Source organism: Bos javanicus, chromosome X (assembly GCF_032452875.1).
Source record: "Bos javanicus breed banteng chromosome X, ARS-OSU_banteng_1.0, whole genome shotgun sequence".
Lineage (NCBI taxonomy): Eukaryota > Metazoa > Chordata > Mammalia > Artiodactyla > Bovidae > Bos > Bos javanicus.
In genome coordinates this window covers 33,393,313-33,406,255 of record NC_083897.1, presented here as the reverse complement: position 1 = coordinate 33,406,255, position 12,943 = coordinate 33,393,313, and the positions used below count along the sequence as shown (strand labels likewise).

At 52.3% G+C, this 12,943-nt stretch overlaps 1 protein-coding gene across 1 annotated transcript; it reads right to left on the bottom strand.

Moving 5' to 3' along the window:
• Positions 1-5,113: 5,113 nt before the first annotated feature.
• On the bottom strand, positions 5,114-6,443 carry LOC133242517 (probable inactive protein kinase DDB_G0270444). Its single transcript, XM_061408699.1, has 2 exons — positions 6,358-6,443; positions 5,114-6,020 (listed from the first exon to the last, which is right to left on the bottom strand). Exon 2 carries the CDS (start codon positions 6,013-6,015, stop codon positions 5,116-5,118), a length of 900 nt encoding a protein of 299 aa, XP_061264683.1. The 5' UTR covers positions 6,016-6,020; positions 6,358-6,443; the 3' UTR covers positions 5,114-5,115.
• Positions 6,444-12,943: the final 6,500 nt, after the last annotated feature.

Sequence of the window (12,943 nt, the reverse complement as noted above, 5' to 3'; positions counted from 1 at the left end):
AGGGGGAGGGGAAAGGAGATGGGATCCCTAGCTTGTCTCTTCACTGAAAGTACAGAAAAGTATGTTTCAGGTTGCCTGAAAAGGCTTCCATCTGCTGCCAGGCGCCTTGTTTCAGGAGGCCAGGCCCTGGATGGGTTGACAAATGTGCTCCTGGCTTCACTCCCTCCCTAGTAATGGGCAGGCCTGTGGCTGGCTTTTCTTGAAGAGCCCTGATGAGTCCTAGCTCGGCTAACACCAAGAGAGACCCCAGGAGTCAGATGGGACCCTGGCAGCTGTCCCTCCCAGAAGATGGGGTCCGTAGTGTCCTGGTTGGCCTAGCCTGAGTTGGTGGCCCCCCCATCCTCGCTCCTCTTCTGGCTTTGGCCTCCTCCATTTGGCGCTGCTGGTTGGCAGGTTGTGTTCAGATGGCCCCAAAGTCAAGAGTCCTGTTGTCTTGCCCCCACTGCCCCTCAGGTTGAATTCTCCCCAGAGTAGGGCTGTGCTCAAGCACAGTGGGAGCGACCTCACGTTCCATTTGACTGTTCCCAAGCACCTGAAACACAGACTCCCAAGGAGGCCGTGTGGGAGGGCATAGCCAGGCACTCCGCTTAGCTTGCAGCCTCCCGGGCTCTGCCCACCGCCAGACCTCATCCTGCTGCAGATCACAGGCTGTTGTCTTCAGTTTCCATTTGTTCTCATAAAGACTGCTCTTGTGGCCCTAGAGTGCTCAATATGGGAAAACCTGTGTGTGTGCTTTCCCCATCCCTTTCCCAGAGTCTTGGATTCAGCCTCCCTTGAGGCTGCCTCAAAAGCCCTATTTCCTTTTGTCAATGGGGTGGTTGGGCTTCTGCTACCCCCAGTCCTGGCCTCTCATGTACAACTTGGGTCTCCATGGGTACTTGCCCTTTGAAGGACTTGATTGGGGGCTCAGGGTACAGCCTGTTCTGTTGAAAACAAGCATTTCACTGGTCCTCTTCTCTGCCCCTGCCCCTGTCCCCACCACCACTGTGGACCTGTTCTCCCTTACGCAGATCCAGGTCCATCAAGTGATTTTGCTGGCTCTTGGGTTAGGCGCTTTTCAATGGGCCTCCTTTACATACACTCACTCTCAGGGACATGTGTGACTTGTTGAGTTAGATGTGACCAAAGGAAACCCGTCTACCTGTATTTGAAAATGGATGAGAGTCTGGGTGTGGGACTGGAGGAAACCCTCATGAGAGTCACCTGTCTTCACTGTAAGTGGACAGTTGAGCAGTGGGTTTGGAGATGCGTGTTCTCTGGCCTTTGTGGGCCACTGTTGTTCAACGTCACCATGTAGGGGACAGACTGGCACCTTGGAAAGGCCTATGTGCAAGGACCCTAGGGCACTGTCCCTCAGTTCTTCCACTCAGCAGGCTCTTTTGTCCTGTGTGAGGGCCACAGCCTGGTATCTAAAAGGGGACTGCTAAGAGGGTGTGAAAGAGGCTCTCCCAGGGGTCATTTGGGCTAAGGACTGGCAGCGTGGATGGAGCTCCAGGCCTTGACTTGGGCTTGCTCCCTGGCCTTCTTGCTTCTAAACAGGCTTACAAAGCATTCCTTCAGGTTGGTTACTCCGGTTGGGACATGACCCTGGAGGCTGTCAATATCAGTGGGGGCCCCTGGTGGCTCCTCAGAAGGGGACGGAAGGCCATGGCATCTGTGGGCAGCCTGGCTAGGTGGCCTTTCCTGCCGCTGCACCATCCCACCCCCACACTCGGGGCCCCTCCTTGCCCCCTGGGTCCTGAGGGAGCTGCCTTTCCTGGTTTCCCTCCCCAAGGCACCACCCAGACCCTCGCAGTGGGTTTGTGTGTCACCAAGGGGTCTTTGTCAGCCATGGCTCAGGACACTTGTGTTGTGCACACACAAGCCCTCGTGACGTTCAATACCTGCCTTTCTCAGCCTGGATTTCCTGCCCTTGTGCTTGGTGGCCCAGCCCCGGTGTCCCCAGCCCAGAGGCCCTCCAGCTGTTCCCCTCCCTCACTGCAGCTGGGGAGACCTGGAGCCTCAGGGGTCCACCCGTGTTACCTTCCCTCCCGTATTGGAGGAGGCTCCTGTAGGGGCCTTATCCAAGTGGGCACTGGGACCATAGAGTCAGATCTTCCCTTCCTCCTGCTCAGTGAGGAGCTGGCCAGCCTGGCAGGTTCAGTTGGGCAGGAGGCACCATGGCAGCAGCAGGGACAGGGCACCGCCCTCACGTGTGAGGTGCTGGGACTGGACAGACGCCGGCCCCCGGCACAGTCAGTTCTCAACAAACCCCAGAGCAGCCCCACGGTGCTTCTGATTCTCCTTGTCCCCTTCCTTCCCTGGGCCAGCTTTTGTCACCTCAGAGGCATCATGTGGCACTGAGAAGAGGAAAGCGTGAGAAGTCGGAAGGTCAGGCCTTGGCATGGGGTGGGCGGGAAGGGCAGGGGCTCCAGAGGAATTAAGACCAGGGCTCTGAGCCCACCCCAGCCGTCACTAGCACGTGATCCTGCAAAGAAGCCCAAGCCCCAAGGCCTCAGTTCTTCATCTTGGAGGTGAGCAGGTGTGAGGAGCCCTGTGTGTTCGGCTGCAGGATGTGCTCGAGGGATGCGACTGAGCTCACAGGGCCTGAAGGCCATAGACACTGTGATGGTGGGGCAGGAATCTCTCACACTGTTGCCCCCAGACACTCCTCCACTCTCAACTGGATGGGGTTGGCATCTTTGTGATCCAGGGCGTGTCAAACAATATGAACCTCAATAGGATGTGGAATAGCTAATCAGCCAAACAAGATGTTTCATAGATAAAACTATGTAACTTTTCCAGTTAGACCATTGTGGACCATAGTGCTAGTCCCTCGGTCGTGTCTGACTCTCTGTGACTCTGTGGACTGTAGCCCACCAGGCTCCTCTGTCCATGGAATTCTCCAGGCAAGAATACTGGATTGTCTGCCCTCCTCCAGGGGATCTTCCTGACCCAGGGATTGAACCCAGGTCTCCACATTGTGACCAGATTCTTTATTGTTTCAGCTACCAGGGAATGCCCATTTGCATTTAGAGGACCTGTTAAATTTGAGTGTGGAAGAATGTTCCAGCAGGACATGACAAGATGCTCCAGGAAATAGAACAAGAACCTCTCCTTGCCTCTATCCCCACTGATTTCCCATCCAAACCCTTACTTTCCATAACTTCAGCCCCAACCAATGTCAAGTCCTTGATTACAATGGCCAGTTACAGTCTAAAATTAAAAACTAATTAACACCTTGGGTTCTGGCTCCCTGGAACCAGGAAAGAGAGGGTCAGTCTATGGATTTCTGGGCATCACTTCAAGGGAGTGTGACCGGAGTTCTGCAGGTTTCCTAGCAGAAAGGGGGTACAGAAAACTCCTACTTTGCCCCTGTGGTCAACAGCAATGTGATAAGAGCCAGGACCCCTTCCTCCCCCAGAACGAGATCCCTCTGGGGTTTAACCAAGGCACAAAAGGACGCCACACAGCAGTGTCCAATTTCGGTTTCTCCTCACCCCTAAGACACACTGCACATGATTTTGGCTCCTAGACAAACATCTCTCTAGGTGTGGGGGGTCTTCTGATTCCCCTAGGGTCCCCACTGCTAACACAAGGCCTTTCACGGAGAAGAGGCTCCATGAAGGTCTTGGGAATTAAGGAGCCAAGGAACAGGGGCTATTTGACTCAAATTAATTGTCTGCTATTTCCTTAGATATCCCAGGCAAATCCAAATAAACAGAGATCCCTTAGCTTTACAACATGACATGCAAAAAGTCTAAGAAGCAAGAATTCCAACTATCACTTTTTATTTTCTAATTCTTCCAACAACCAATGTGCTAAGTAAGTTCACATTTCCAAAACTGTTCTAATTCTAATTACATACTATGCTGTGCAGGACCATGAAATAAAATCAAGAGTCCCCAGTCTCTTTTATAAAACAGCAAAAACTCTTGTTCTTGAACTGGCTAAGTACAAACACACTGTGATCAACGTCACTGAATTGTTAGATACTGGAACGCACTGTATTCTATTAAAAGCAATAACATTTGAAAAATTCCTAAGAAAACAGAGATGAGTCTCCATGTCATTGTAGAGAACAGGAACACAAAGACGCCACACACTGAGTTCCCCCAATGGGCTTGGGCTCTCACTGCTGAGAAGGCTGACTGGTCCCTCTTCAATCATGGAGGAAAGGATAAGCCTCCTTTCTTGTCCCCTAGGACAAGCTGCTGGACATGGGCCTGGAAGGAGCCTGGCTTCTGCTCTGGCTCAGGGTCCCTCTTCCTCCACCTTCAAGCCTCTGTGGGTGGGGTGGGTGGAAGGAGCTGACCCTTTCAACCCACTCTTTCCAGATACTCCAATACCTTAAACTTGCTGGTCTCCACATTGGCCTGGGGACCCCACAGGAACTTGTAGTGAGCAGGGTCGCTGTCAGGCACCTGCTGGTACTCCAGGTACACCTCCTGCACCCACACATGGGTCCGCAGCTTCGTGGGCTCCCCATAGATGTAGTGGTCCCTCCCAGGACACAATCCCATCCAGCAGAGTTCTGCCCAGACCTCCTCAGGGGCACAGTCTTCATACATGACGATCAGGCACAAGATCACCACCAGGAAACTGGCCTTGGGCAACCTCTGCCCATCCCGCAGCATCTCATTGAGGGTGAGACCCAGGGTGGGGACCAGGACATATCTGTGCTCATTGGGGTCCACCTCCTTCACCTCCAAGCCAAAGACCACCTGCAGGCTCTGCCCGGTTTGAAAGATTACCAGAGGGAAGTGGTCCTGGTAATCTTTAAGGACACTATTCAGCACTTTTGCCTTTGAGATCGGCTCCTTGGTGATATACCTGCTGAGCAGGAATCACACCAGCTCATTCATCTTCACCGTAGTGTATCTTGGAGTGAGGACCTGGCACATTCCTGGTCACGCAAGGTGCCTGGCACTTCATCTTGCCTGCTGAGACTGTGCTCTTCGGATTGGCTCTCCAGAGTGGCAGCCAAGGCATGGAAGACGGGCAGACACCCAGAGAGCTCTGGGGGAGACTGGCTGTTGCAGCAGCAGCCACCTCCCCCAGGGTGCCCCGGACCAGGAGAGAGGAGAAGGAGGAAGCTGCATCTCCTTCCTCTACCTGCTCCTCCTCCTCCTCCATCTACTCCTCCTCCACCACCTCCACCTCCACCTCCACCTCCTCCACCTCCACCTCCTCCACCTCCACCTCCTCCACCTCCTCCTCCACCTCCTCCACCTCCTCCTCCACCTCCTCCTCCTCCTCCTCCTCCAGCTCCACGTCCTCCACCACCTCCTCCTCCTCCTCCAGCTCCACCTCCACCTCCGCCACCTCCACCTCCGCCACCTCCTCCTCTACCTCCTCCTCCACCTCCTCCTCCACCTCCTCCTCCTCCAGCTCCACGTCCTCCACCACCTCCTCCTCCTCCTCCTCCTCCTCCAGCTCCACCTCCACCTCCGCCACCTCCTCCTCCGCCTCCTCCACCTGATCCAGCTCCACCTCAACCTCCAGCTCCACCTCCACCTCCACCTCCTCCCTCACCTCCACCTCCTCCTCCACCTCCACCTCCTCCAGCTCCAGCTCCAGCTCCACCTCCATCTTCACCTCCACAACGTCCTCCACCTTCACCTCCTGCACCTCCACCTCCTGCACCTCCACCTCCTGCACCTCCTCCTCCTGCACCTCCACCTCCTGCACCTCCACCTCCTGCACCTCCTCCTCCTGCACCTCCACCTCCTGCACCTCCTCCTCCTCCACCTCCACCTCCTGCACCTCCTCCTCCTGCACCTCCACCACCTCCACCTCCACCACCTCCACCTCCCCTTCCTCCTCCACTTGCTCCTCCTCCTCCACCTCCTCCACCTCCTCTTCTTCCTCCTCCACCTCCTCCACCTCCTCTTCTTCCTCCTCCACCTCCTCCACCTCCTCTTCTTCCTCCTCCTCCTCTTCACCCCAAAATAATTGTGCCTGTATCAGGTCCTCATTTGCTCTTGGATTCTGAAAGACTCTCTCAGGCTGGCGGAGCTCATGCATCCCAGGCATGATGACTAGGATCAAACCACAGAGAGGAGTGAGGCAGGGGGACAGATGGGGACCACGGGCCTGCAGGAGAGAGTGGGTGAGAATGGCCTTAACTGAGAAATGCACCCTGGGCGGTCTGATACAGGTCTCCTCTTAAGGGGTGCTCTTGGGCCTCACAGGGGTGCTCCTCCTGGGCAGGCTGTCCCCTGGCTACCCCAAGGAGGAAGGGCGGTGGCTCCCTAGGGCGCAGTCAGCAGAGCCCTGAGTTCTGGGGCTGACACGGTGGAGGGATTTGGGCTTTGTGGGGTCCCCTCTATTCTGGGATGGGGTAACCCTGGTGCATGATCACGGCACCCTTCTCACCTTGACTTCTGGCACTGCCTGGACCTCCTCTGCTCTCTGACCTCAAGACAAGGGCCTCAGAACTCCACCTTTGCCTCCTCGTTCCCGAAGCTCCTATGAGAGAAATGGAGGGATCACCTAGGATGCACACTGTGGCAAAGCCCTAGGTCTTCTGTGCTTGTTGGAGGGATAGATTCTCTGAAGTCCCCCAGCTGTGGGGTGAGAGGTTCCCTAGGGGCTCCCTTGTAGTGCTCCCCTTTTCCCTGGCATGGCCTGGACCCTCCCCTTTGGGGGCTGCCCAGGGCCTCCTGTGGGTCCTAGGCAGGGGAGATGCTCCGTCTTCAGCTCCTCCTCACATCCTGCCTGGCCTCCCAGCACTGACCACAGGGGCGGATTCTGCTCAAGCCAGGGAGTCCAGCCTCTGCCGACCTGAAGCTTCTGCTGTCCACCTGAAAACCTCACCTCCCGAGGCCCCAACACTATAGGTGAATAAACTACTCACCCTGCTCACCCTGCTCTGGGGCCTCTGAGACCCCCAACAAGGGCTAGCAAATCTCCCTGCCTTGGGGTCCAATCGCCTCAGTCCTTTTTCGTGTGGAGTCTGGACTCCAGGCAGGACCAGGAATTTTCCTGTCCGCCACTTTGAGGCCCCGTCACTCTCACAAGGTCCCGAGTTGAGGCCCAGATGTCAGGATATGCTGCACGTGGTCTTCCCTCCTGGGGACAACCCGGGTCCCCTGTGTTCTGGGGTCCAGCTCCACTCACTCCTCCCTCAGGATCCTTACCTTCACTCCCGCTAGGACCTCGGCTCCATCCTCTCCCCAACTGAGGCCCTGCTCCTCACACCAGGGCCCCAGTCTCTCTGAGACCCAGATGTCAGGAACTCCGCCTCCTGTACCAGGACCCCAGTCTGAGACGCGGGTGTCAGGAACTCCGCCTCCTGTACCAGGACCCCAGTCTGAGACGCGGGTGTCAGGAACTCCGCCTCCTGTACCAGGACCCCAGTCCGAGACGCGGGTGTCAGGATCTCCGCCCCCTGTACCAAGACCCCAGTCTGAGACCCGGATGTCAGGAACTCCGCCCCCTGTACCATGACCCCAGTCTGAGACCCGGATGTCAGGAACTCCGCCCACTGCACCGGGACCCCAGTCTGAGACCCGGATGTCAGGAACTCCGCCCCCTGTACCGGGACCCCAGTCTGAGACCAGGGTGTCAGGAAGTCAGACCATGCCTGTTGCGGTCATCATATCCCAGGGTCTCTCAGGACCGACAGCAGGATGGGCTTTTCTGAGGTCTTTTCTCATTGGGGTCCAGGGTCCCCTCAGTCCTCCCTCAGGCACCTCACTTTGCCTCTAGTTAGGACCTGGGATTCTCTCCTCTCCCCAGACGAGGCCCTGTTCCTCTTAACCGGGGCCACAGTCTCTCTGAGACCCGAATTCCGAAAGTCAGGACCAGCCTAGAACACTAATTCCATACCAAGACCTCCCAGACCACCCGAATGTAGGGGGTGGGGGTCTGTGGGGTCCCCTCAGATTGGGGTCCAGGATCCCCCAAATATATCAGTGTATGCCCTTTGAGTCCCATGAGGACCTGCACCCTTCCCTCTGCCCACATGAGACCCCACCCCTTATCCTAGGTCCCCAGTCTCTCTGAGACCCTGATGTGGAAGTCAGGACACGCTGCCAAGTGCTCATCCCAACGCCAGGGATGCCCAGGGCTGGCAGCAGCAGCGTGAACTGTGGGGTCACCTGTGATCTCCCTCTGGGTCCTCATCCTGAGCCCTGGCAGGTCCTGGGATGCCAAACTCCTCGGCAGAGGCCAGACCCTCACACCAAGGGCCTCACTGCCCTGAGGCCCCAGGAGGAGGCTATGGACATTGCAGCAGGGCTCCAAGCCCAGGGCTTCTTAGTGGTTGAGGACGCCATGGGCTGAGATGATGTCCCGGGAGTCACTCAGCCTTCCCCGTGTTCTTCACCTTGACTCTCAGCTAGTCTGGGCACCACCCTCTGCCCACCTGACTTTGTTTCGCTTGAGACCCAGGCCCTGTCGAGCCAGCACACCTGAGAGGGAAACCGGGGTGGGGGACTCATTCCCACAACCCTGCCAGGGTCTCCCAAGGCTGAGAGCAGTGATGACCTGTATGTCCTGGGGCCTCAGAGCCCCTTGTCCCCAGGGTTCTACCTTAACTCCTAGCATGGCTGGGCTCGTTCACTCTGCTGACCTGAACCCGAAGTCTGTGACCCAGGCCCTCACTTCTCTCTCAGAGGAATCAGTAACGTCACATCCGGACGCCATGCCCCATGGTCCCCTATGGCTGTCAGGAAGGCAGCACATGCATTCCCTGGGAACCCTCAGTCTCCTCTGGTCCACACCTCGAGTCTCCGCAGGACGTGGGGCCCTCCCTCTGCCCATCTGAGACTGCACCCCACAGACCAAACCTGTGGCTCCCCGAGTTCACTGAGGAAGTGGGCTTGGTGGAGGGGTTCTTAGACTGACAGCCTGCCTGGCCCGGGGTCCCCAGTAATGGTGGAGTTGCATTCTATGAGACCCTCTGTTCCGGGGTGTTGTCCTCACTCAGGAGGGGGCCTCCTTCTCCCTTGAGAGAAGGCTGCAGTCCCAGCACAGATGCTGGATGGAAGGCAGCTGCACCCATAGTAAACACGTGAAAGTGAAAGTGAAGTCGCTCAGTCGTGTCCGACTCTTTGTGACCCCATGGACTGTAGCCTACCAGGCTCCTCTTTCCATGGGATTTCCCAGGCAAGAGTACTGGAGTGGATTGCCATTTCCTTCTCCAGGGGATCTTCCCGACCCAGGGATCGAACCCAGGTCTCCCGCATTATAGACAGACGCTCTACCGTCTGAGCCACCAGGGGAGCCGTGGTGTTTACTAAACTTGATTGTGTGGTGGTTATTGTCAAAGCTGGGAAATGGACTCACATTGTGCTTTGCGTGTGGGGGGAGAGGTGACGCTTTGTGAGTAATAAATCGTTGAACCAGGAAAGAATTCTTAATCTGTAGGTGTCCTCTAGTCCCATTAGGTGTTCCTACTTTTCAGTCAGGGAAAGCAAGGGAATTTGAAATTAGAAAAGTACGACAATATATAGATGCCAACTTTATTTTTTTTAATTTATTTTAATTGGAGGCTAATTACTTTACAATATCATATTGGTTTTGCCATACATCAACATGAATCCAACTTCAAAAAACTGAAACAAGCAGAAAAGGATTCTGAGCTGCAGAATGGTTTCCAGAGTGTCATGTGGATGCTGTATCTGAGCCAGAAGAGACAGCATCGCCCATGGGATGTTTAAAATTTCACTCACACTGAAAACTGTTTCTTCCTGAAATCTGGAAGCATCACATGGGTGAATGACACTACAATTGCAGTGAGGTTTACTCCACTAGAAGAGAAGCCTCACTAGCAAGAAGGGATGGAGTTCAAACAAAAATCTTGCCATGTTGATATGATACATTTATAAATGGTGAAATGATTACTGACACAGTATTAGCTACCACCTCCATCCTATCACATTTCTTTTCTGTGGTGAGAATGTAGAAGTTCTACTCTCTTTGCAACAATCAAGTATTTGACAAAGAATTGTGAGCTATAAGAATCCTGCTGTACAGTGGATCCCAAAACTTGTTAGTAGTATAAGTGGGGGCTAGTACCCTATGAACAATCTCTCCCTATTTCCCCATCCCCTAATTCTTGGTGAACACCACTCTCTTCTCTGTTTATCTGACCATTTTACTTTTTAAATTTATTTTTATTTATTTTTTAATTTTTGGCCTTGCTGCTCAGCATGTGGGATCTTAACTCCCCAACCAGGGATCAAATCCATGCTCCCTGCATTGGAAGTGCAGAGTCTTAGCCACTGGACTGCCAGGGAAGTCCCAGTTTGTCCTTTTTAGACTCCACATATAAGTGATAACAAATCGTATTTATCTTTTTCTGTCTCCCTTATTTTACTTAGCATAATGCCCTCAAACTCTTTCCAAGTTGTTGTAAATGGCAGGATTTCCTTCTCTCACATGGCTGTACATTGAATACGTCGCATCTTCTTAATCCATTCATCCGACAGACACTTAGGTTGTATCCATATTTTGTATATTGCGACCAATGCTGCAATAAATGTAGGGGTGAAGATATATCTTTTCCATATTCTATTTTCATTTCCTTCTGAATATACACTCAGAAGTGGAATTCCTGGATCATATGGTAGCTTTCTTGATTGTATTCTTTGATGCACATAGGTTTTTGTTTTTTTAATGAGGTCCAATTTATCTATTTTTTTATTTTTATTTTTTGGCTCTGTTTTTGGTGTCATATCCATGAAATCATTACCATCAAAGTATTTCTAGAGATATAAATAAACACAGGATAGGAAGTACACATATAATTCTTTGCTCTGACCACCAAGAGGTCCGAGAATCAATGACCCTTCAGTACCAGTGAACACACTTAGTGTACAGATGTAGTTTTGTCAATATCATACGACAATAAAAGGAACAAGGGCTCCATGGAAAAATTGATGATTCTAGAATTGGGACGGGAAAGATGGAAAATGAGCCTGGAGCATCTTTGTAGGGTGTGGGAAAAAAGTGCTCAAAAAATTTCAAAAAAGGAAGCAAGGTTTTCAGGGGTATGACAAAGGTATATACAAAGGGAGCTGACACGAAGAGCTCCCAATGGCCAATCTGAACAATTTTAAAATAAAAATATATAAAGTTGTATTGGATTTTAACCCAAAGTGTAATATAAATACCATGAGTCCATACTGAGAAAAATAAATGATTTCTTAATTACACAAACAAGGATGGACAAATCTCCCACCGAGAAAGATTCCAGTTTATGCAGACACTCCCACTTCTAGAAAGTGGAGCACAACTCCCCACCCCTGAAGCAAGACTTTCTTCCAAAGAGGACAGGATGGAAAGGGGGCATAAAACAATCACTTTATTGCACAGACACATGACAAGCACTACCTCAGCCAGATGATCAATGAGAGTGTCATCAGTGATCAATTGTGCTAATAGTATATGCACTTGATATGATGTGATGAGAATGGGATTTAACATCTGTAATATTCCTCCCCCAAACTCATAATCCCAGACTAGGCACCAGTAAAATATCAGACAAATGCTAATCAAGGGACATTGTACAAAACATCTACTGAGTACTCCTCAAAACTGTCAAGATCATCGAAAATAAAGAAATGTTAAAGCTAAGAGGAACCCAAGGAGACATTACAACTAAATGTTAGGATCCTGGAGCAGGTAAAACCTATAGAAATCTGAATAAAGCATGGGCTTTAGTTCACAATAAATAATGCATCAATACTTACTCATTAATTGTAATAAGTGTATTGTATTAAGGTAAGATACTAGGAACAGCAGAAACGGGGTGAGGGCATATGATTCTGCTATTTTCACAAATATTATTCAAATCTTAAAGGGTCACAAAGGAAAAGGTCAAAATAAAGTCTATTGACAGTGTCAATGAAAAAGACAAGGAAACTCTGGGCAAAACATGCTGAGTACGTTAAAAAGGAAACAAAAAGGAAACCAAACACAAGCACACAGAACCTGTAAGTGTGAAACAACCCTTGCTAAATTAGCTTCAGCTTTTCCTCTCCCTTAACCTCCAATCCCATATAATATACTAACCGGGCCTCTTCCACCACAGAAACATCTCTAGATCCACTTTTTCTCAAGCCCCACAAACACTGCCCTGATCCAACCTCATAGATGTTTTGCCTGGATGTGGCAAAAGCCACCAACCAAGGCCAGGTGTAGACCTGGAACCCTGTACTTGCTCAAAAACTGCTTTAAGACGTCTGCCAGTATTATTTGCCACAGAAGTCTGTCAAGATCCAGGCAGGGGTAAGTGTCTTGCCAAGGATACAAGGGTCCAGAGCAAACTTTTACCTTGGTGTACGTCTCAGCGTGCTCAAGTCGCTCAGTCGTGTCTGACTCTTTGCAACCCCATGGACTGTAGACCCCCTCCAGGCTCCTCTGTCTATGGGATTTCCCAGGCAAGAATACTGGAATGGGCTGCCATTTCCTCCTCCAGAGTATCTTCCCACCCAGGGGTCGAACTTGCATCTCCCACATTGCAGGCAGATTCTTTAACGCTGAGCCTCCAGGGAAGCCGTGAGGAAACACAGGGGCTTCACAAAGGAGCAGAACATTCACTGAGAATCATTAAGCCAGGGGTGGCACCTGTCCAATCTGTGATGCCCTGGGCAAGATCAGCTTGGGAACATGGTCGTGTGTTTCTACACAGAGGCTACTGCTGAAGATGCTGGATACTGGAAATGACCTCCATATAAGTTGGTTGTGGGGAGCAGTTTGGGCACCCTAGCAGCCAAAGGCCTGAGGTTCTTATGTACCCAGAGCAAGATCCCAACCACACCTAGCAGTCATATCCAATAAGGTGCATGAGGAGTACCTGTTATGAAGGTGTCATGTATCCATCCTGGAGTGGCCCCCGGGGCTGTGGTCCTGGAATTGGCCCCAGAGCACGGATGTCCTCATGGAGACCGAGGCAGCAGCTCACCTGCAGAGGCATCTGCTCCCCCTCCCTCTCCCAGCCAGGTCAGATGGG

What these genes read in the sequence shown, in the direction of transcription:
- LOC133242517 (XM_061408699.1), bottom strand. Translation starts at nt 6,015, where the DNA reads ATGCCTGGGATGCATGAGCTCCGCCAGCCTGAGAGAGTCTTTCAGAAT.